The sequence below is a fragment of the Takifugu rubripes genome, chromosome 5 (assembly GCF_901000725.2).
Source record: "Takifugu rubripes chromosome 5, fTakRub1.2, whole genome shotgun sequence".
In the NCBI taxonomy this organism is placed as follows: domain Eukaryota; kingdom Metazoa; phylum Chordata; class Actinopteri; order Tetraodontiformes; family Tetraodontidae; genus Takifugu; species Takifugu rubripes.
The window spans coordinates 7,346,249-7,370,274 of record NC_042289.1 but is presented as its reverse complement, the minus strand read 5'-3'; the positions used below and the strand labels follow the sequence as shown (position 1 = coordinate 7,370,274).

The 24,026-nt window shown below is 44.8% G+C and overlaps 2 protein-coding genes across 2 annotated transcripts; both read left to right on the top strand.

The window, feature by feature from the left end:
• Nucleotides 1-18: 18 nt before the first annotated feature.
• Nucleotides 19-12,161, top strand: tom1l2a (target of myb1 like 2 membrane trafficking protein a). The gene is made up of 16 exons (XM_029836795.1): nt 19-152; nt 2,664-2,748; nt 3,295-3,373; nt 3,475-3,624; nt 3,738-3,872; nt 3,954-4,088; nt 4,279-4,395; nt 4,815-4,948; nt 5,134-5,176; nt 5,808-5,979; nt 6,215-6,323; nt 6,788-6,863; nt 7,636-7,710; nt 9,239-9,298; nt 9,665-9,701; nt 9,790-12,161. The coding sequence occupies exons 1-16, from the start codon at nt 101-103 to the stop codon at nt 9,936-9,938; spliced, it is 1,608 nt and encodes a 535-aa protein (XP_029692655.1). The 5' UTR covers nt 19-100; the 3' UTR covers nt 9,939-12,161.
• Nucleotides 12,162-13,314: 1,153 nt separating this feature from the next.
• srebf1 (sterol regulatory element binding transcription factor 1) lies at nt 13,315-23,290 on the top strand. Its single transcript, XM_011603881.2, has 19 exons — nt 13,315-13,634; nt 15,379-15,915; nt 16,414-16,592; nt 16,712-16,834; nt 16,928-17,146; nt 17,241-17,355; nt 17,544-17,701; nt 17,812-18,031; nt 18,115-18,299; nt 18,391-18,652; nt 18,857-19,023; nt 19,151-19,319; nt 19,420-19,528; nt 19,621-19,730; nt 20,260-20,392; nt 20,542-20,707; nt 21,194-21,394; nt 21,616-21,727; nt 21,966-23,290. Exons 1-19 carry the CDS (start codon nt 13,529-13,531, stop codon nt 22,184-22,186), a joined length of 3,492 nt encoding a protein of 1,163 aa, XP_011602183.2. The 5' UTR covers nt 13,315-13,528; the 3' UTR covers nt 22,187-23,290.
• The last annotated feature ends 736 nt before the right edge of the window (nt 23,291-24,026 follow it).

Genomic DNA, 24,026 nt, shown 5'->3' with positions numbered 1-24,026 from the left:
GGCACCGTTGCTCAACCAATCACAAAAAGGTAGGCGGGACTTGATCGTTGCGCCTCTGGGCCGCAAACTGTCATTCTTGAGCGGATTGTTTGTTGTCGAAATGGAGTTCTTACTCGGCAATCCGTACAGCACCCCTGTGGGCCAGTGCATAGGTAAGTTTTAGTAGAATTCCCACATAACCTCATATACGCCGAGAGAGGACAAACATCGTATGGCTTTTATTTTTCCATTCGAGCTACCTAAGTTTGCGCCACTGAAAATAACGTTACCCTAGCATTTAGCGGGCATCATTGCAGCAAATGTCATACTTGGAATAAGCTTCAAGCTAATGTTAGCTTTCTAAGCTACCTAACGTTCCCTAATCACGGATGGATTTGTGCTTCTGCAGGTAAGTCTTCGTCTACGAGAGGATAAGAAAACAATTCAATTTTTACGCAAACTAAATGAATTACTTGCGCTTCAGTTACGTGGCTCAAGTCTGCCTTTCTCAGCCAAGTTCAGTGCTTCCCTCACTCCTGGACTAGTATATTAAAGGTTTGCTTTTTTATTTTTTTTATTTAGCTTAGATTTCTTTTTTACTTATACCTCTACTATGTATTGGGTCTGTCCTGTAGTCTAGTGCTTATGTTGGTTTTGGAGAGGGAAGACATGGCCCACCCTTTGCTGTGGTTCCATCTCCCAATCTAGATTTCTTGTTGCTTGCAAAACAGCTCAGACTGACGAGGCGTTTCCCTGTCTGCATCACCACAGAGGCACACAAAAGGCAGATAATCACTGCCAAAACGTGACCTTCTGGTCTATCTGGATGAAGTTCATATTAACAGGGGAATAAGTGGCTACCCTGGATTGACCCACCCAGCATTTCATTGTGATTTTAGTTTTATACAGGGACCACCAGCTTTTGGGTGTGCAAATCTTCTGCATATTGAATTGTGTTTGTCCTGTAGCGGTGTTGTGTTTCCCTGATACACAGCAAAAGATCAGCTTACCTGAAACAGGTAGGATCTCCTGAGGGATGCATCTTGAGTTATTTTTGCATGCTCAGACTTCTCATGTCATTTAGTGACAGGTCATACAGGTCTCCAGGTGAAAGATTATTGAGTAATGGTGCATGGAGAGACTTTCTGCTTATGTTTCTGTTTAATGTGCCCTTATTGAAGACACATTGTTTCATTTTCATTCAGATTCTATGAATAGGGGCTGTCACTGCTGTCAGTACTGTACTTCCTCCCATTGTACCAAAGTGAAGCCTTTTATATGTCCGTGCTTTCACTGTTGACATCATTCCTGAGTTCACACAGTAGCAGGTCGTAGAGCTGGGACATGCGCTTCCTGTTCTACTGTCATGCCACTAGCGTTCAATTTAATACTTTCATATTAATACGATTCATATCAATAGTTCCTCATATAATGCAGACATTTTATTAGAGTGCACCACTAGGAGCAAGTTAGAAACCTTAGTATTGCCTGTTGGGAGCTGTTATTTTGGCATCTTCTCAGTTTTGCTAGAGTCAGATCTTCTTCTATTAATTCATTTCAGGCAAAATCCATTTTAAAACGTCCAGCATCGAGACATGTTGCCGAATTGGAATATGTGATCCTATAAAGTGAAACAAACCAGTTGAACGACACATGGAAAATGTGAGGGGTAAGAGACTGGGAAGGAGAAAACGTGGAGAGGTTGGGGTCAGACGCCAGCAGAGATCTGTGGCTTTGCTGGTGTGTGGTACAGCCTACCACTGTCAAAGCCGCGTGATCGACTGGTTTCACTGGTGTGGTGTCAGTTCCAGGGAAACATGGCCATGAATGACTGTAGTCAGTGGGTTCTTGACTTCATCAGCGTGGTGGTGATTGTTCGCTGTTCTCCTAGTGTGTTCATTTGGAGAGGTCGGGGGTTTATGCCTCTTTTCCGTCATCCTTTGGTGTCCTGCCTTGATCTGGCAACCCCCGTGCACAGATTAATCTCAGTGGGAGTAGTGTGGCTGTTGCATGGTGTTCTTGAACGTTGCCTCAGAAATTACTTTAGGATTATGATCTTTTGGAAATACTTCAATAAATTCCTTGCTGGAGAGTTTCAAAGAAATCTGTTTGCTTCCATATCCCCGAACATGTTGCTTAGCTAGAGCAGGAATGAGTCACGGATGTCAGGTTTGTCCAGCATTTACCCCCCCAGGAGGAGGGCGCCACGGCCCAGGGGGAGGCTCTTGGCCCGGCCACAACAGTCTGATTAGACCCTCCGTGCTTCAGGGATGGAAACTCCCCCACCCCCAACGTGACGGTGATCCTGGAAGATGTTAGCAGAGGCAGACGTGATGGATGGGTTCAAGGAGTGTGGAGGAAACCAGGCAAGGAATGTGCTGCCGCTTCACCCACGGTGGATGGTGTCATTTCCTCCATGTGACCAACAGGCCGTTAAATGGGTGGATGGAGTGCAGTTGAAAATAGGTCTTTGTGGCTGAGAACACAGTTGCATCACGCCCACAAATGGACTTCCAGCTGGCGTTTGGACCATTTTGCACAGCGGGAACGACCAGGGCAACCGATGCCTGGCCCTTTTTAACTTGTTGCTTGTGTGTCGTCCGTAGTGGAAACTTTATGATTAGGATATGATTAGTGAATATAGGCACATTCTAATCAATAAATCTCTTCAACTCTTTCTTCAGAGAAGGCCACGGATGGCGGCCTTCAAGCAGAGGACTGGACCCTCAACATGGAGATCTGTGACATCATAAATGAAACAGATGAGGGGTGAGCTCACACATCTCTGACCATTTCTGGGTCCACACGTCTGAAAATGTTATTGCAGAAAAATAAATGCTGACCTTTGTTGACCCCAAAAGGAAAACGCCGGGTGGTATCATCCATTTTTCCATCTTTTCCCCTGCCTTCGCACATATTTTATGCCCCCCCCCCCCCCCCCCCCCCACACACACATTGTGTCATTGTCTTTGCAGGACACACTAACTGCACACAGAAAAGGGTTTCTGCTCCACAGAACACAGCAGTTCTTGTCTTCATATGTCCATTCCACATTCCAGCTGGATTTTCTGATTGGAACAGTCATTTTCTGAAGATGATAGATTTTTTTAAATGCCCTCTCTCTCTTAATTTGTTTTCCTTCCAACGAGCGCTGAATCATCAGTGTGTGTAACAGTCAGAAGAGAGAAACAGATGGATGACAATGCTCTTTTTTTGGTCTAAATCATCAGACAGTTTCAATAGCATCTCCCAGAGAGGTGCAGAAATATTTCAACGGTTGAGCAGTGTCTTCCTGTCTTCTCTCCCCCCACCCAGGCCAAAAGATGCAATGCGGGCCCTGAAGAAGCGTCTCTGCGGCAACAAGAATTATAGAGAAGTGATGCTGGCACTAACGGTGAGAAGATGTGAATCTGGTTCTGGTCTCATCCCAAGATGGGAGCATCCAAACTGAGCCACCACATGAACCCCATCTTCCTTTCTCCCCCCTCTCTGCAGGTTTTGGAAACCTGCGTGAAAAACTGTGGCCACAGGTTTCATGTCCAGGTGGCCAACAGGGACTTCATGGACGGCGTGTTGGTCAAAATCATCGCCCCTAAAAATAACCCTCCTACAATCGTGCAAGACAAGGTGCTGTCGCTCATACAGGTATCAGAGCAGCGCTCCCTTCATTTGTACTGGTTGTGGCAGCGCCGGTGGTGATTAACATGCTGGGTCGTTACATCTGTACGTCAGAGTTTTGTGTGTTTACCGTTAAACAGGCGTGGGCCGACGCGTTCAGAAGCAGCCCCGATCTTACCGGTGTGGTCCACATTTACGAGGAACTTAAAAGGAAAGGCGTTGAGTTCCCGATGGCGGACCTGGATGCGCTGTCCCCCATACACACGCCGCAGAGAGTGAGCGGGAACACACACGAGCACTTGACAGCTTTAAATTCATTGTGATACCCGTGCTTTATGGGCACTTTTGTCTTCCAGGGTACACCAGAGGTCGACCCAGCCATGGTCAAGTACCTGGCCCCCGCTTCACCTGCAAGGACTCCGTCGCCGAGCCCTGCCTCCGCCACACAGGGCCCCCAGATGCCCAGCCCCTTTACAGCAACGCCTGAGCAGGTGAGCAGCCAAGTCAGAAATATTTTACCCTTAATGTTAACTAAAGTTACTGCTAACTAAGAGTCTGTGGATGTATCCTAGATAAACATGGACTGTTTCACATCACTCTCCAATCTTCAAGCCAGGATCTTTATCACACTCTGACCTTGTGTGACCTTGTGTGACCTTGTGTGGCCTTGTGTGCCGTTAGATCGCTCGGCTGCGCAGTGAGCTGGATGTCGTGAGAGCAAACACCAAAGTCATGTCAGAGATGCTAACAGAGATGGTCCCTGGGAAGGAAGATGCTTCAGACCTGGAACTGCTTCAGGTTGGATTTGCATGATTACATGCTGAAAAGATAAACAATATGTTATTTGATTCTCCAGATTTTTGTGAAACCCTAAAAGTTATCAGGACAACCGTATTTATTTCTGAACGAGACAGCTAACGGTTTAAAATAATACTCATGTGCAACCACTAGAGGGTGTAATACGCCGTGTTAAACTTGTCTTTATTTCTAAAGAGGCAGCTGACTGTTGTGACGGTTTATTTCAACTCTAGCACCAAAGCAAATCACAGAATCTGAGTGAATTTTGGTGGCATTCTTGCAAATATTGAACTTTAATGTCACATTTTCATGATAAGTCTATAGTTGAGTAAGTTCCACCTCCCTTATCCGTGTATTGATGCATTGGCTGATCTGTACATGGATGTGTTTTTGTCCCCCTCCCTCCATCCTCCGTCCAGGAGCTGAACAGAACATGCAGAGTGATGCAGCAGAGAGTGGTGGAGCTAATTTCACGTGTCTCTAACGAGGAAGTGACCGAGGAGCTGCTACATGTCAACGATGACCTCAACAACATTTTCCTCCGATATGAGAGGTAGATTGTGTGTTTACTGAATAAATACATTCCACCAGACAGGTGTGATATTTCCCAAGTTGACCAATGATTAATCGTGTTTTATGCTAACATGTTTAACACAGATCATCTCACACTGGTAAAATGTCTTTAAAAATTGAAATTAGTTTTAGCATTCAAATCAGGCTAGGCCTTCTGTCTTACAGGTATGAGAGATTCAGATCAGGCAAAGCCTCACAGAGCAATGAGGTAAGGACTGCCGAGGCAATTGAACACCCAAAATTGTGTTTTTGGTTTGTTTAATAGCTGGTTTCAAGGGTTTTGGTTGCATTTGTTGCAGCCAGTATAATGCCTTCTTTAAAAAGTATATAATTTTCATTCATACTCATTCATTTACTTGAATACAACTAAGAGATTTTGGAGTGCTGTAGCGTAACCCAAGCAGATGGCAGCGAAAAACAGAGCAGAATTCAGATCACTTGAGCGTCCGTCACTCCATTACTGCTGGTGTATCGTGTTGACCTTTCTGTGTTCTGTCTGTCTGCGTTGCTGGCAAGCTGACGGAGGCAAGTATGACATCATTGATCTGCTCAGTCCCAGTTAACAGCCCAGTATGGACACATTTCTGTGGAGACTGTTAACACGTCTGCACTGCCAGAGTGGGAGAGCAGACCATCCATCTTTTCCTCAGCACTTTTTTCCACACGTAGCTGTTAATCCTCAGTCTCACTTCGAGTTGTGGTTGATGTGTAGATAATTAACTCTCTAAAAGCTTCACTGTGTAATCTAATTTCCTTACCTTTCTTTGATCGCAGCAGAACTTCCATTTAATCATCTAATCAACGATCATCTTATTTGATATGCATTTATTTTTCTTCAGGTCCTGGATGAGGCAACAGAGGACAACCTGATAGACCTGGGCCCAGGCTCCCCAGCAGTGGTCACACCCAGAATAACCTCCAGTCCACAGCACAACTCCACCTCCAGAACCAGCACCACTCCAAACCCCGGCCAGAGTCCAGCCTCTCTGTCCTCAGCACTAGCTTGTCTCGGTATGAAAAGAATAGCCTCTGTTTTTAGCCAACATGACCCAGCTAGTCTCGGACAGGCAGCAGTTCCCTATAATCCCTCTATTTATAGTAAATCAACCCAACAGCATCAGCCAGTGTGTGTTTACTGGAACCTGCCTGCCACTAACATTTGATACATCTGATTTAATTGAACTTAAGTGTAGTTTGTTCTACTTTTTACTGTGGCTTATCTGCTGTCCTCGCTGCCCCCCCACAGATGTGGCTTCAGTGAGTGGCACCCTCTCCTCTCTGTCAGGCCACAACCAAGATGACTTTGACATGTTTGCCCAGACCAGGAGCAGCTCTTTGGCTGAACAACGCAAAAAGTGGGTCACCGTCTCTAGATTTGGCTTCTGGGGCAGATGACATGCTCTTTAAGCTCATTTAGCTGCTCTTCTCCAATTATAGATTTTAATCTGAAATCACCCCATGGCTGCTATTACCGTCCGCCGCATGTGGTTGTGTTTTTTTTTTCTCCGCGTGTTTTAAATATACTGACCCAGGGTGCCGAAACCCAGTCCTCCAGGAGTGCAATCCAACCGGGGTTCAGGGCCCACTGAGTAGACAAACCTTTCACCTGGGGGCCCACCCGCCTTGGCCAAAGCCGCTTTTCCACCTGAGAGGACAGAAACCCCAGCTGATTGCGGCCCTCCAGGACTGGGTTGCGACACCCCTGGAACAGAAAAACACAGTTGCAGATTGTTTGACTCACTTCCCTTATTTGTAACGGCCCCTCCGTTACAAAGTATTCTCCATTTAAATACTTTATTCTGCTGTTTTTCCCCCACAGTGTAAAATATGAGGACCCTCAGGCCCTGGGTGGTCTCGCTTCAGCTTTGGACGTGAGACAGCACAACACAACAGGGGTGAGTGGACGGACGCGTTGTGCTTCACTGCATGCGGCGTCCTGATCTGCTTTTTTACGCTGTACTGACAACCGTCCCGTGGGCAGTGACACTTGACCTTTGGTCAAATAAAACAGCTTTGCGCATCACTAGAATCAGCGCGACGTGCCCGATGGTCCCCCCGTGAAAGTGTCTATTAATGATTAGAGGTAAACAGTCTGGTTTTTTTTTTAGTATTTGCGTGGAGTAAATATTAATTCTGTCAGATGTATCGGAGATAAGTCTCTGGGCTTCTCAGCCCTCAGACGTGCTATCTCTACTTTTTTCAGTTTGTTCAGATAAAAATCCTCACACACTCCGCCAGAACACAGAGGTCAAGATTATTCTAGCCTCGCTGGCCGTTTGAGCACACATTGCATTATATTTGCATGGTTATCTGTGTGTACACAGATGAAACTGAGCCTCTTTTTTTGCTGTATCCAGACGTGCAACGCTCTTCACGTGTACCACACCTGTTGGTTGAGTTGCCTTAGATGCCCTGTACAGAGAAACTGTCAATTTTCTCTCTTTTATTTTCCCTTTTTCATCTTTATGGGTTGATCCTTTCCTTCTCTTCTTTCTCCTTCACCTTTAAATGCAGCCATCTCTTGCATATTTGACTTCTCCCCCCTCCCCCCCCCCCCTCTCTCTCTCTCTCTCTCTCTGCCTCTCTGCGTTGTGTTCTGTTCTGTGCTGTGGTGGGGCCTGCTGCCTTTCTTCTCTTGTGTAAGGTCTTGTTCTGTTGTTGATTCAGCTGAGGGTAAAAGGGGATGATAACCCAGCAGATCAGGAGCTGCCCATAGACAGCTGGCTTATTACCCAAGGAATGGTGAGGACACCAACCTGAGTCTGTCCTCCCCACCGTCCCTCCCTACCTCCCCCCTGTCTCCCATCACTCCTACACTCCACCTCCTGCACCGTCATCCACAGTCGTCTCATTTTTCATTTCACACGTCACTGGTGATAATGAACTAATTTCAGGTGTTTCCTCTCTAAGAAGAGCCACTTCCATGTTCCCCCTGGATGTTCCGCTGTAGTGCTGAGCGATGTAATGATACAGAGACCAGAAACATACACGACCGAACTGTTAAAAATCAGCAATGTAGTCAAGAATTCTCTATATCTTAAATCAGTCGCTTAATGTGAAGCGTCCATTTACAGCATATCGGCGGTATAAAATAAGGATTATATAGGATTTTCCTTATATTGCTCACCACTATAATGCAGATCTGGGCTGATGTCGTCCACTTTATCACTCTGCTCACATGTGTGATTCACCTTCAAACAGTGAAACAAATATTTGTACTCCACAACAATGAGAACGTGTTGGCAAAGACCTAAAATTCTCAACTGAGTCCACAAATACACGCAAATGTTGTGTAGTAGAGAATATTTGTCTAACATAGGATTTAATCAACTACATAACATTTAACACTAACCTGAAATAGACTAACTAACAGAAAAATAAGCTGTTATACAAGTTGAAATGCTGCTTTAACTGTGGAAACCTGCATCCTTTTGTGTAGCATTTAGCAGGGCCACAGAAGGTGTTTTATGGCTGTATTTCATGTCAGATTGACTTTAAAAAAGGACTTTGACTTTATTGCACAAGAAGTGGTGTATTAGACTGTCCTGGTGCTTCAAAGTTTGTGAACTCTTATATAATATTGATTTGCCGAAAAATTGTTGTTCAAGGGGCTTCTTGCATTCCACTTTTAGGACTTATATCAGTTTTGGATGATTTAGAAAAAAGAAATATCCTCATGCAGTGATAAAGGACCTTGGAAAGACTTCCAGAACTTTCAAGCACCACTTATTTTTACTTTTTGCTGGAGTTTCAGTTCCATGAAGCACAGTAGATGCACAGTTATTGGTCACCCGTGTGCAAGTGTGTGCGCGTGTGCGTGCATGTGTGTATGTATGTGTGTGTGCGTGAATGTGTGTTGTGCACATGTGATTGCCCTGCCAACTCAACAGTGCATTCAACGTCTCCCATCCAATCAGTCCCTTAATCATGTTCAAGCAATTTGCTAATTAACTAATGATGCGTGAAAAAGGATGCTGCTGTTTGACGATCGCTCGGCAGCTGTTGGGCCGTGTCGGCACCACAGAAATAACGGGAATGACGCACAACCTGAGAACTCCCTCCAGGCGTCCGAGACTCGCGTGGCCACACGAGAAGGTCGCCATTTTGGAAGGATTGCGTGTGATTTAGCAATTCTAATTTTCTTTCCCCATCTATTTTGATTCTACGTTCTGCGCCTCCTCTTATGTTTCTTTGTGTTTGTGCGTGACAATCTTTTGTTTTTGTCGTCTGGGTGTTGCTGTTGTGTGACTTTGGTGCTACCCCTCGGTAGATCCCCGTATCGCAGTCCTCTGTCATGGATGACATAGAGGAGTGGCTCTGTGCTGATGTGGTGAGACCTCTTTACTTTGATTTATATCTTTCTGTCTCTCTTTCTCTCTTCCTCGGTTTCCATTTTTTGTTATCTCAATTCTTCTATCCATCACACAAATATTTCCTCTTTCGCAATAATCCAATATATTTCAGCCAATGACTGTTGTGTGACACTTGCACATGCTAAAGTAGAGCTAACTGTAGCTAAGTGCACGTGAATGATGATGTGGGCACCACACGTTTCCTTCACCTGTGGGCTGTGGTGGCGCCCAGTGTGGAAGGATGCATGAAAAGCATCGGACCGTCCTTCTTACAGCTCAGTGAGAGTTGTCATTGTGATCACTATTGAAATATAACTATTTTTTTTTAAATTTCTCTCCATTAGAAAGGTGATGCCACAGAGGAAGGAGTGACCAGTGAAGGTATGTCTGGTCCAGTAGCTGCAGGGCCTGTAACTGTTCCTGTTTACCCATCCAAAGATGATGAGCCCTTTCCTCATTTATTCTGCAGAGTTTGACAAGTTTCTGGAGGAGAGAACCAAGGCCACAGACTCTGTGTCTGCATCTCCCCCCGGAGCTCAGCCTGCTCACCCCGCCCGCGCCCCTGGGGGCTCCCACAAGAAGGCCGAGCGGACAGAGGACACCCTCTTCGCCTTGTAGACTGTTCTCAGAGGAATCTCCGACATCTGAAGGTCCTTGTCCTCAAATGATTTCTCCCTAGCGTCCTCTCCTGTCCATTCCATCGCTGACTGGGTGGTGTAGAAAGCGATCTCCACCTCCGTGTTGCTCTCTTGTTGCTGTCGCTCTAACATGCAGAGGATCAATATAATTACTATCGATGGATGTACTCATTTGTGTGGGATCTACTACATCTCGTTTGTAACAGACTACCAAATGTAAAGCTGTCTAATGAAATAACAAATCTGGTGTCAGACTACTGGAAAAGTTAACCATAGGTCAATAATGTCAAAGAGAGGTGCACAAACATACCTGGGATGCCATCTTGAAAATCATCAGGCGCACCAATATCAACATGTGCGTTTAGCTCATCAACTGTTTGCATTTCTAACATGAACATTAGAGGCGGTCTCGTCACAATGTCCTCACTTTGGAGGACGTCAGCCATCTCTATTTACAGCCTATGGTTAATACATCAGAGCAGTTCTGAAGCGTACAGATTGTCATATTGTCTCCTCAAGCTACGTTTGGCTTATTTATGCACTTATCGTTTGACTCAAGCGTTTTAAATGGAAAACTTTTTTGGTCCAATGTGTCGGCAAAATACTAAGTACAAATTTGCAATTCGCTGCCGGCATTCCTTTCATCAAAGGGAATATTCAAGGAAAAGATGATCCCAAGACCACTTGTTAGGGTTCTCTGTTACCTAATTGGACTAAGGGGAAAGAACATTCCTGAACGATTCACACAAAAAGCGACTTTGAATGAACCGTTATAACACTTTCAAAACATTCCAAAGAATACTATGGCTTTAAAGAGGAATGATCAGTTGGTTATATCTGTTCAACAGTAACTATATTTGTTGGAAAGTGTCCAGTCCCATGATACTTTGATATCAGTAAAGCAAAAAAAAAAAAGAAGATTTTATTTTGTTGCTTCTGTTTATAAGATGGTTACTATTTTTCTATAGATGGGAAATAGTGTCTCGATAGACATTTTGCACATGTTTTCTACATGGAAGTGGCTTGTTGCAATGTAGGGTAGCAAGAATTTCTAGACAATTCTGTAAAAATTCACAAAACGTGGCATTTAAATGATCAGCAATGTACTAGTATAATCATACCTAACTGAAAGAACACACGATGTTGCAGGGGAGCTATTCATATAACCAGACCATCAGTTACTCCACATTATCTAATCTGTATACCTCAAACTACAATTGCTTTTTTAGTTTGTATATCTTGCCAGACATGTACTGACTCATGGCTATATTCAGTTTTTGTGTTATTAGCCCTGATTTTATTTTTATAGTTCACGTCATAAAGATAAATGTATGTAGCCATAACCGTTGCTCAGCTTTGCTGTTAAAAATCTGGGTTGTCGCGTGACGTATTTTTTTCTGGGATGAATTATTTGCATTTTGTGCCGCTGCCAACACTTTCTGCAATTTCAGCAAAGTAACTGGGGCCTGTAGTTTGTTTTCAAGCTCAGGTGCTGTTAGCTCGGTGACTGCTCTGCACTAAAAGGACCTGTGTGTATATTTGTGGATCGTTTGTGTCTGGAAATTGAGAATGACACACCTAGATATGGTTTTATAGTGTTTAATAACCTTCGCATACTAATGTCAGTGTTAAATTTGCTTAGCATTAAAATCTGTGTGGGTGTATTTCAACAACAAAGACCAAAAGCATTTTGATTAGAGGCATTCTTTATCCACTATCCAGGAGAGGGAAATATTTCTTGCACTTGTTAACCTATAGTCATTAAAATGTTCTTGTGTCTAAATGATCATTGTAATAAGGTCAGGAAGATTAATCATTGATGAGCTTTAACTTTTCTGATCTTGTATAACTGGTTGCAAGGATACTGAAATAATAGCGTTAAAATTACAATCACACAGGTTGAACAGAGATTATTAAATATGTAACAGATACCAATTTAAATTGGGTTTGTGTTCTGTTTATGTACATTGAATCATTTGCTTTAGTGCATTTGTTACTTGGATGATCTCACTGTTGCTACTAAATGTTTTAATGCCCGTGAAGCAGAGTTTAGAATGTGTTCTTTGAACATTGTTGATATGTGTCTGAATTGTGTCTGGCTGTGCCATCTACTGCAGTTACTAATGGTCAGAATTTCTGATGAGCCAACACACATCCGGGAACGCCCATTAAACACTAGCCAAGTTTGACCTCTACCTCAAAACTGCTCTGGTTATTTTATGACTTTTGATTTTATGACAGGATTTTCTGATGTCTGACTTTTGTATAATGCTGATGCAACCCGGCGGCAATCTTACAGGGGTCATTGAACGTCACACGAGCTCCTCGGCTACATCATCTGCTCAATGCATATAAAATGTAAACAAGTCTTGCTCAGAAGGATTCCATACATACTTTTTGTTTTAAATTAGTCCTTTGTGGAAAACTATAAATTAATGTGTGCAAGCTAATTACCCATAATACAATGATTTGGATGACTACTTCCCCTTACTATCTCTAGTACTACACTAGGTCACTGACCCAATTCTCCTCACACATTTGTGGGGGCTTCCTCCTTTGTTTATGGCACAAGTGTCCACACTGTAGTTATACTATAGTTACTGCTAATCTGAAATTACCCTTGGACTTTTGTTTATGTTATGAAAAATATACACACTTTGGGAGAAACACAAAAAAAATTCTAAAATTTAGAAAATGAAAAATCTTCATAAAACACAAATTTTCTATATCTATATTGTTATGTTAATTGATATAAATACAGTTACTTCCCCTCCGCTCTCGATCTCTAACCATGATGTAATCCTTTGCCGGTGGCTGTGACGTCATATCACCCCACTCGGATCCTCAGCTTCCCATTGGACCTTTCCACTGGTTCTACAGGAAGAGACTCTCCGAAGAGTCTAACGAACTTGCTGCGAGCTGCACCCGCCCCCCTCCACTGTGATTGGTTGATGCCAGCAAGCCCACAATAAACAAATCCATGCTGTTCTCCCAAAAACACTTTGTGCTGATATATGTGCTATTAATATCTGTACATAAACGTCATTAAGAGTAGGGAATAGGCATTCAAATACATCTTATATTGCTTTTGCACATAACCTGATGTAACAACAGATCTATGCGTCTTGAAAAATAACATCTGTTTTTCGTTTAGATTGATGACCATATTTGTTTATTAATGGGTAATATAATTTTAAAATGCACGTCTCGATAATTCACTTCTCCAGCTAAATAATAAAAATAACGGTGACGTTCCAATACCTTGGAATTCAGTTGGACCCCACTCATTGGCTGGTGTGCTTGTCAATCACATCAGAGTGGGCGGGCTCGGTCACTTGCCTCTGCCAGCATGTTACTACTGAATAAGCCCCACTGTTTGGTTTGACATGTTTCCGCAGACGATCATGGGAGTACTGAGTTGACACATTGATAGTAAAGTTGCAGTTTACTTTTCGCGTAATTCCGGTTGTCTTTGGATTTTGACACTTTGGCAAATGTAGGGACTTTAAAGTTTTCCTTTCTGCGCGGTACAATATTCTACATTACAGAGGAGGACAGAGGATAGCAAAAATGAACAGCCTGTCTTTTGACGATTCTTCGTTGGATAACCTGGATCCAACCCTGCCGCTTAATGACCCCAGCGATATTGACACAGCCCTCTTAAGCGACATTGATGGTAAGAACTGATATCAAGTATTTGCTGGATAATGCCATATTTGATGTAAAAAAAACTACTAACAAGGTTGAAACGCTTTGCTATGCATACCAACAGACATTAGAGCGCTTCTGTCTTTTCTGCAATGTTACTGCAGGAATTTTGCTAGTAATTTTTAACAACAACTGTGCTGTTAACTAGCTGATTATTAAAGCTTAGCAGAGGCTAACCCGGTGGAGCTAACGTGGTGGTTAAAGCTCGTGAGTACGCCCCGCCCCCATCTTGCTTCTCAGACATGGGTTACTGTCGTTCATTCCTCCCCGTGTTGAGTTCACGGTACCCGGAGTGTAAACAAACTGCATCCAGATTTGCGGCTTATTTATTTTTTAAAGCCTTTTATTTTTAAAGTCTAAAGAAATTACCACAGTGTAAGCGTTGACATGAGTAATATATACAGCCTTTCTGATTGTGGCCGTCAGTAACCCTTGTGACGCTGCAGGACGGCGACACCGTGAGAAGCGCTCTGTCTCAGTCGCGCGCGCGCGCGTGTCTTGGCTGAGCTGCAGCGCGAGTCTGTCAGACGCGCTCTGATTGGTCAGGAGCGATCACCTCATATAAAACACTGGCCTACAAATCAGTCTTTCTCCCGTTTTACTGCAGACAAAACATAAACGCATCGTTGAGATTATAAACTTTTTATAGGGACTTTAATATAATTGGCATTCCAGCTTTAAATAGTAAATCGTCAGTCTATTATTATTATTATTATTATTATTATTATTATTATTATTTCCTTAGTCTATTTGAGACAACCACATTGGTCTTGAGTTAATAACCACTTTTGTGTGATTTGGCCCACAGAAATGCCATTTTCTTTGTTTTTTCTTTTCTTTTTTTTTAAAGAATGCATTGAAAGATTGCACAGTCTTCAGTGACTTGTGGTATTTACTTGTAGCATTCTGCCTAATTTACACGTGGTTCCCATAACTCAATGGCGTCTTTACCCAGCCCCGAGGGCCACGATCCAAAAGGGTTTTATGGCCCTTGTGCCTTGTTTTGACATCTGTGTATGTAACTGGGCACCTATTTGAATGTTTTTATCTTTATATGTTACTCATCTTTACACAATAGCATCAATGCCATCTCAGCGCTTCAGCTAAAATATTGCTGAAGTATTATTGAAGAAGAAAAAAACCAATCCGTGTGTGTCTTTAATTTGCAACATTACCGTTATTTCAATTATGACTCACCCCCATTATAATACTATAAATCAGAAGGATGTTAGGTGACTTCCAGGTTCTGTTAATTATTTGTGTGGTATTCTAACATTAGCAGCTTCTGTGCAACCTTGATTACAATTTGTCTGTTGCGAGCCTGTAGGGGAGAGTTTAGGCCAAGCATATTATAACAGTATTTTCCTAAATACCAGTGTAACGTTGCTGTTAAAAACATCTTGTCAAGATTGAGCATTGACTATTTTTTGGGCTTTTTTTTAGTCACAGTACCGATGTTATATTGAAACATTTTCTTTCTATGGCGTTACCACACCATGTTTTGTGAGTGTTAAAATTGACAGCATTTGATAGAAAATATTAACTGCCTTCTAAAGCAGCAATAAACAATGGAATGGTGACGTTTGGTAACATTAGTATCATGGAACTGATGGAGTTATAGTTGCACTGAACTTGTCTACATTTCCATTCTTGGTACTGAATTATTATGTTTGGTTGATGGCACTGATGTTGGTTATGATTTCATCCTTCAGACATGCTACAACTCATCAATAACCAGGAAATGGAGTTTGGAGGACTGTTTGACAACCCTCCATACACGGGACTGTCTACTCCTCAAGAGCTTCCTAGTTTGACCCAAGGTGTAAGCCCTGCCCCTCCTACCATCACCACTGCAGCACCTCCATCTTCATCATCTTCCATCCTCAGCAGTAGCCCCCACCTGGATGCGCTCCTGGGTCCTCCCATCATACGCACTTCCTCCAATTCCTTTCAGCATCCCACCTTCCAGCAGTCCCCCCTCACCCAGGTGTCCAGCCCCACACAGAGACAGCAGACAGCCACCCCGAAGGTTCCGAGTGTGGAGCAGCCTAAAACGAACCTCAGCCCCTCTTCCCCAGTACAGGCTAGTTGTCCTCACGGTTCACCAGGCCCAAACCCGGGCGTCACCTCCACACCGCACGGCGTCTTCACCTCGCCTGCGCCCCAGAGTTCACCCCAGGCACAGATTCAGACCCAGAGCCCTGCCCAACAGCCACAAACCAGCTACATCAACAAGAACAGCCTCGCAGGTAAATGCATTTGACAGTTTAAAATAATAAAGGCATGATAATACCCCTGAGAAGGATAACCACACAATTACATAAACACATTTTCTTAAATCGTATGACAAATGTTAACAGGGCTGTAATGCAGCATTGGTTTTCCCAATGTTGCGCAATATAATGAATAAAATGACTCATGTTTATGGTTAAAGGGTCATTTGTAGGTTAGAAGGTGATTTGTGGTTCACGTTGTAGACTATATTACTCCTCACATTTCTTAGTAAGTTACAATGTTAACTTTAAATGATTTCAGCTGATCGCATATTTAAGTGCTAATCTAATCAAGCGCACTCAGCAGTTTTCTGTATCATGCTTTTGTTATTGCTCTGCTCTGTCTCACATTCCCCTGAAAGTGGGGTAGTTTTTCTGTCCTGATGGACTCTCTCCTCATTGTCCCAACAGTTGAACATGTTTGAAACTGATACATTACAGCGATAGTTCTGTAATGGCTGAACTCTCTTGCAGTTGGCAGTCCCAGCACCGTGACTCAGACCACTCTCAGCTTGTCATCCTCACCTTCAAATGTCCAGCCAGCAGTGACTGTCCAGACCCAGCTCCAGGGGCTGACTACCACGTCTCCCCTCTTAGCCACATCAACGAGCATGCCAACCCAAACTATCACTTCTCATGTACAGCAAGTACCCGTGAGTGCATTTGGAAATATCTTAAATTGTGTGTAAATGTGGACAATCTTCATCTTGTCTCTACACATTGGAAATACAAGACACTTTATATGTCTAATGTTTGTATTGTGTTTTCTCAGGTGTTGCTACAGCCCCAGTTCATCAAAGCTGAGTCTGTACTGCTGACGACATTGAAGCACGACCCCTGCATGGTTACTACTGTGGCCACCACCACAACTCCAGTACAGAGCACTTCACTGCAGGTGAGGACATCAGACATCAACTGAGATATGTTGCTGAAAATTGTGATCACAGTTCTGTCACTAAAAGGTTTATGGGATCAAATTTCATTTCAGGCCTTTATGGGAGGGGGAACCATCCTGACCACAGTGCCCCTAATGGTGGATACTGACAAGCTTCCCATAAACCGCATTGCCATTGCTGGCAAGCTGGCTGGCCAGCCACACAAGGGAGAAAAGCGCACAGCTCACAATGCCATCGAGAAGCGCTACCGCTCTTCTATTAATGACAAAATCATTGAACTCAAAGACCTGGTAGCTGGCACAGAGGCCAAGGTATGAAGAATATCCTTCACTTGGAATCTTGCACTTTGTAGGAGTGAAAAGAGACTTTCTTTGGCAACGATCCTGTTTCTTTTTCCCTTTTCAGCTTAATAAATCAGCAGTCCTGAAGAAAGCCATCGACTACATTCGTTACATGCAGCAAACCAACCAGAAACTCAAACAGGAGAACATGGCTCTTAAAATGGCAGCCCAGAAAAACAGTAAGTGGTTCAAAACCTTTTTCCTTTTCTCTGTAGTTTATTCCAGCCCCTCAAGGTTCGGTTGACCTGGTGTGATGAGGTCTAAATCTAAAGATGGCTGCTGTTGTTTTGAATGAATGTCTTTACCTCAGGAACGCAGTGCAGCCCGCTTACTGCTCTGCTCATCTTTCTGCCGCTTCTTTCCTCAGAGTCCCTTAAGGACCTGGTTGCCATGGAAGTGGACAATGTGACTGATGAGAAAAACGTACTGCCCACACCACCAGCCTCTGATGTGGGCTCCCCCACCTCTTTTTCACAGTGTGGCAGTGACTCAGAGCCTGACAGTCCCATGGCAGAGGACACCAAAGTAAACTTGTTTTAACATTCAAGCCAAAAAAAAAAAAACCTCATTAGCAAAATAAAGGCCACATTTCCACTGCTTTTATTAACTAGCACAAATAATTCTCTTCTCTGCAGCCAAATGTTGGCATGTTGAACCTGACAGCAGCAGGCGAAAGTGCTGGGGGCATGCTGGATCGCACCCGGATGGCACTGTGTGCCTTCACTTTCTTCTTCCTTTCCCTAAACCCCCTGGCCACCCTGTTCTTCTCATCTGGCAGTAGTAGTTCAGCTGAAGGTGCAGCGTCTGTTTCTACCCATCACGCGGGAAGGACGATGCTCGGCGTAGATGTTGCAGGTACAAACCGAAGTATCTGATGTAAAAAGAAAAGGAATCTTTGGATATCTTTCACATGTTTATTAAAAATGTGTTTTCTGCAGCTGACTCGTGGGGCTGGATGGACTGGATGCTGCCGACTATACTGGTCTGGCTACTGAACGGTGTCCTGGTGTCAGGTGTCCTGATCCGGTTGTTGGTATATGGAGAACCTGTGACAAGACCGCATTCTGGATCCTCTGTATTGTTCTGGAGACACCGCAAGCAGGCAGACCGGGACTTGGCAAGAGTGCGTTTTTGTTTTAAACTGGGAGCTGATTAAATCAAATAATCTGCCAATCAAACTCTTTGCTCACCATCTGATACTTCTATACTTTCAGGGAGATTTTGCTCAGGCCAGCCAGAACCTCTGGACCTGTCTAAAGGCCCTTGGTCGTCCTTTGCCCACCTCTCAGCTGGACCTGGCCTGCGCAGCCCTCTGGTCTTTGTTGCGCTTCTGCCTCCAGCGTCTGTGGGTGGGTCGCTGGCTGGCCACCCGGGCTGGACGGCTGCGATCTGACCGCCCCCTACAGGAAGATGCATGCAAGAGCAACCGCGACGCTGCACTGGTTTACCACCGCTTGCATCAGCTACATATGACAGGTTTGGTCGGTGGGAAACCACCTAGTTCTTAAATTTATTGGTGCATCAGAGGAAACGCTGTTGGGTGGCTTATTTCACTTGATCAAAGAGCTACAGAGTCACCCCTGTTGTTAGTAGAGTGAGCAAATAAAAGGCTCAGATTCCAGTTTCAAACATTTTACCAGTCTACTATAAATATACAAACAACAGTGTCTGTGAATGCAGGTAAGCTGAATGGTAGCCACCTGTCAGCCATGCACATGGCTCTGAGTGCAGTCAACCTGGCTGAGTGTGCTGGGTCCTGCCTGCCTGTGGCCTCTCTGGCTGAGGTCTACGTCTCTGCAGCTCTGCGAGTCAAAGCCAGCCTCCCGAGGATCCTGCATTTTACCTCTGTAAGATCACTTTTTCCCGGATTTAAAAAAAAAAAAAAAAAATTTATTGAATGGTCACTTTTAATAATCAGATCTCCACTGAAGCAAGCCATCCTTTCTAAACTATATTTCTTCTTTCTTATTTCAGCGCGTATTCCTGAGCAGCGGCCGCCAGGTATGCCTGTCAGCCAGCGGGAGCGTGCCTCCGGCTATGCAGTGGCTCTGTCACCCGCTCGGTCACCGATTCTTTGTGGATGGAGACTGGGCTATCCGCAACATTCCCAGAGAAAGCATATATAGTCAGGCTGGCAATACCGGTCAGTGCTGAAATACCACCCCCATTTCTGAATGAGTACACCCTCTTTTAAGCACAACTGTTGCGTATTACTCACGTTAATGCCTCTGGTACTTTTCCAGTGGATCCTCTGGCACAGGTGACGCAGGCATTTAGAGAACACCTCCTGGAGAAGGCCTTGTACTGCATGGCGCAACCCTGTGGAGATAAGAACACCAACCCGGGCAAAGGGTGAGGCATGAATGCGTGATGGATAGATTCGGTTCATAGATTATAAATATTTGATTGTACTGACCGGTCATCCTGCATGTGTCCATCCACAGAGAGTATGCTGATGCTCTCGAGTACCTTCAGCTTCTGATCAGTGCGTCCGATGCAGCTGGGGCAACCAGCCAGTCTTTTGCTATTGGTTCCAACATGGCCACCGTCACCGGTAAGTTATTAATAGCAAATACCCCTGGCCTTATTTTGCTGGGTCATTCCGATTTTCTCAGCAATTCGGAAAGAAGGGAGCCGTAAAATGAAGTCCACTTTTGTTTTGCTGGGTCATCTTTCAACCTTCCACTCTACTTTTTCACGGGGGATCACTGATCTGAGCAAAAGGGGGGCCTGGTGAACGCCACGCGTCGGCTAGATTGTTTCATCTATCTTGCTCTGTTAAATCGGAGATCCGCTCTTTGTGGATTTTAATGGAGAGACTGTTCCTGGCTGAGACTCTGGCTGCTTCCACAGTGTTAGAAGTGGGGTGTTTATTGGGTAGTACTTCGCTCCCGAGGGACTCTTCAGAATCGTTCCTCTCAGCATTTTGGGACAGTGCCAGAAGGGGGGAAACTGATTGTTTTTATATTGGAGTCGCTCAGACCAGCTGTGCGCCTCAGCTTTGTCTCATATTTGTTAAATATACGTCAAATATTTGCAGGTGGGGTTTTCCATGTCATACTTGAAGCCATTTTGTGTTCCAGGCTGCGATCCCCACTCCAAGTGGTGGTCCTCCATTGTGGTGGTGATTATCAACTGGTTGCAAGGAGATGACGCCGCTGCTGAGAGGCTGTATCCGACCGTGGAGCACTTACCCCGCAGTCTGCTGAACGCAGAGTAAGTCAGACACCCACGCACGCACGCACGCGCGCGCGCATGTCTGCAGCCAGTTTGTTGCATAACGTTTATCTGCCGATGTCACGCAGACTCACATGCCCACCACTTTAACCTGTGTCCTCTCACCCCCACCCTCTTAACTCTGTCAGGAGTCTTCTGCCCAAGGCAAGTCTGAATATATTCAGGGCAGTGCGAGCTCTGCTGTCCAAGCCAGAAAACTGCCAGTTGAGTCTGAGCTACAGTGACAAGGCCAGCGCCCTGCTACGAGACAGCCTCAACCTTGGACCACACTGCCACAGCTCCAGTTTAGACAAGGTGCGCTACCAGTCCCACACAGGCCCAGGCACAGGCCCATGCAGAGTGCATGTTAATGTCACAACAGCGCAGATCTCCTCTGAAGGAAATGCTGCAGCGGCGACGACGCAGGTGAAAAGATAAAAGCAGGAAAGTCCCTCCCTCGAATATCCCAGCACGTCAGCACAGACGCCTCTGAACGCTTCCTCCTCTGGCGGTGGCGCCAGCGGGTGGACGGCAGCCTGGGTCAGAGCTGGGGTGCATTGTAGTTGCATTGCATGTGTGTCACAGAGGAGTGCAATGTACCTGCACTGCAACACAGAGCTGCACCACGTACAGCAGAACTTGCGTAACCTACTGGAAAATATCGTGTGATGTTCAAAGGGGAGATTCATGCCTTGAGTCAGATTTCCTAACCGATATAATGTTGTATTGAGATATAACTATTGTGCCTTTATCATACTAATAACATATTATATACTATTAATCTTCTCCTTGTCTCTTTAGGTGGTCCAGCTGCTGTTGTGTGATCTTCTGCTTGTAATGAGGACCAATGTGTGGCGCCTACAGCAGCAGGGGGCCAAGCAACCAGGGAGCAGCTGCCCTTCAGGGGTCCACCAAGCCTCCCCTTTAGAGCTCCAAGGTTTCCAGCAAGATCTCAGCTCTCTCCGAAAGTTGGCCCACAGCTTCAGGCCTGCAGTTCGGAGAGTAAGTAGAACTTAGAGACGGGCTGAGCTGCATGGTTGGTGGTTGCCTGAGATGGCATAGAGGAGTGCATAACAGGTAGATGCAGATGTCCTGCGCCCATATTTGGAGGCAGCACAGATTCTTACGGGGGTTTTGTTAATATCCTGAGGCAGGTGTTCAGCGGTTGTTCCCGTCCTCCCTTCATCTGTTCTTCTTCCTCACCCCTCACTTCTCCTTTTCAGTTGTTCCTACATGAAGCGACAGCCAGGCTGATGGCAGGGGCCAGTCCCACTCGCACGCATCAGCTCCTGGATCGCTCCTTGCGACGGAGAGCAACACCTGGAGCCAAAACAGGTGCGACTGTGGATTCAATTTTTGTTCCTACACCCCCATCCAATTACCAGCAGGAAGTCTGCCTCAAGCAGAACGGTCTCCTAGCATCTCAATAAATTCGGGTCATATTTTTGTTTGCCTGGTTGTGTTTGTGTTTGTGTAGAAGCCAAACAGGTTTCCCACTGGTGATGATGTTGAGGAAAAAAAAGCTCCCTCTGAATTACCTAAAATTCTAACAATCTTTGTTTGTTGGACGCAGACGAGTGTGAGATGCGGCCAGGGCAGCGCGAGCAGGCAGAGGCCGTGATGCTGGCGTGTCGCTACCTTCCCCCCTCCTTTCTTTCGGCTCCTGGCCAGCGGGTGGGAATGCTGGCGGACGCCGCTCGCACCCTGGAGAAGCTGGGAGACAAGCGGACCCTCCACGACTGTCAGCAAATGATCATCAAGCTGGGCAGTGGCACCACCGTCACCAACAGCTAGACGAAAACGGACTGGAAGACGAAGGGAAGGGAGCGAGAGACATGCAGGGACTCTGTACGTAATCATCTCTTACATGATAAAAGCTCACAATCAACCACCCCCCCGTTCACATGGAGATTGATGGATCCAAACAGACTTATTCAGTCAATCAGATCGGTTTCAGACTGCATTCTCTTCACGGACTGTCCCTTACTCGACCCAAACCCCAGCTCAGGAGGCACTTGTGGAGGTGGGGGTGTTTGTCTCCCCTCAGAAGAGTGCAACGCCTCATCTGGCCACTGAGAGGCGCCATCACAGTTCACTGGGAAGCGCTGCACGCGTGTGAAGATAACAGTGCGATATGAGATGAGTCTCGTGCGTTTACTGTGCACCCCCAACACCAGCACGGCACACACAGTCTTATCAACACAGACGCACCGTCTACGTGCAGGAGTGCATGTGTGTTGGAGTGGCAGACGGCTCCGGTTGGCCGCATTTGGAGATTAGAGGTGAGCCACTGCACTGGCCCCTTGAGGCTGATTTCATTAACAACGCTAATGTTAACCTTTTTTTTTTTTTCTTATATTTGCCCTGTACATAGTTTGAAACGTATTTATCTTCATTCTGAACTTTGATTAAGCAGTATTTTGCCTAAGCGGAGTAATAAATGATTCTTTTCTTACTGTAAGTGTTTATTTGGTCCCATCTGACCAGGCTAAATTAATGTAGTTGCTGTGTCGTACTGCAGTGGTGATGAGTGTCCGTTCATTAGCCACATCTGTTAGCACACTGGTGAAGCCTCCACACCAACCTCAGAACAGCCCACATCATCATGTGGCTCCTTCTGTAGGTCTGAGATTAGGAGCAAGTCCTGCGCTTTAAGTGATATTTTCCACATTTCACCCACTTTTTTTTCTTCCAATAGAAAACTGTAAAAACATTTTAAGGAGAAAACAGTAGCCGTTCTTTCGTTTTCAGAGTTTCTTTTAGGTCTGACTGAGAGATGTCGGATTTAAAATGACTAAAATGAATGAGTTTCTTCGTGCGCTTCCTTGCATCTTTTCATTAGTTTGTTTTGCATTCTCTTTGTTATGATGTAAATATTAAAGCATTTTCTAAGAAAAATAGTGTTAATGTGTTCCTTTTAAAGATTAAACTAAGAACTCAAACTGGATTACCTTTAAAAATCAGCAAAGCGTTTGTTCAGCACTGATTGGGCAACAGTTAAAACGGAGTTTTAAAGATTCTCCCCACTTGTTGCATCTGTCAGGGAGGTAATTATTACATTTTGAGTGCCGGCTGCTGCTGCTAACATCAGTTCTGACGTCCGTCACAGCTTTTAAAGGAGGCTAAAATGTACAATCTCACCAAAAGCATGTTAAGACTTTAGTGTGATTCATTTCTTCTTCTAGCAGGCTTGTAACTCCTCTACAAACTAGATATGGTTTCTAACTGCTCAAATCTCTTCTACTCATTTTTTGAGAACATCCTGTATAACACAAGATTCATGAAACTGTCTTCACCGAAAGGGTCCCGGTCATCTACTGTAGGGAAAACCTCTTGAAGGATTTAAGTGTTGGGAAAACCATTATTAACATGACATTTTTACGTCCTCTAATGTTTCTGGGAGTTCACACATTCATCAGAACACGAACTGAGAGCTTGGTATTAAATCACAGCTCCCGACTCAGGCCAGAGCCTGAGGAGCCTTCGATTAAGATTACCAAACCCATAAATTTGATCACAATTAATTACCAGTAGAAGCTTTCCCATATCCCATAGTCCTTATCTGATATGAAGCCCTCCCCCCCCCCTTTCTTTAATAGCTGCTGCTATCGGGCAGCTTTGGATCTCTTATTGT

Excerpts from the sequence above, each read along its gene's own strand:
- tom1l2a (XM_029836795.1), top strand. The coding sequence starts at position 101 with ATGGAGTTCTTACTCGGCAATCCGTACAGCACCCCTGTGGGCCAGTGC. Across the intron at positions 4,949-5,133 it reads ATTTTCCTCCGATATGAGAG|GTATGAGAGATTCAGATCAG; the intron begins GTAGATTGTGTG and ends TCTGTCTTACAG. Across the intron at positions 5,177-5,807 it reads AAGCCTCACAGAGCAATGAG|GTCCTGGATGAGGCAACAGA; the intron begins GTAAGGACTGCC and ends ATTTTTCTTCAG.
- srebf1 (XM_011603881.2), top strand. The coding sequence starts at position 13,529 with ATGAACAGCCTGTCTTTTGACGATTCTTCGTTGGATAACCTGGATCCA. Across the intron at positions 19,320-19,419 it reads TAGTCAGGCTGGCAATACCG|TGGATCCTCTGGCACAGGTG; the intron begins GTCAGTGCTGAA and ends GTACTTTTCCAG. Across the intron at positions 20,708-21,193 it reads ACAGCTCCAGTTTAGACAAG|GTGGTCCAGCTGCTGTTGTG; the intron begins GTGCGCTACCAG and ends TTGTCTCTTTAG.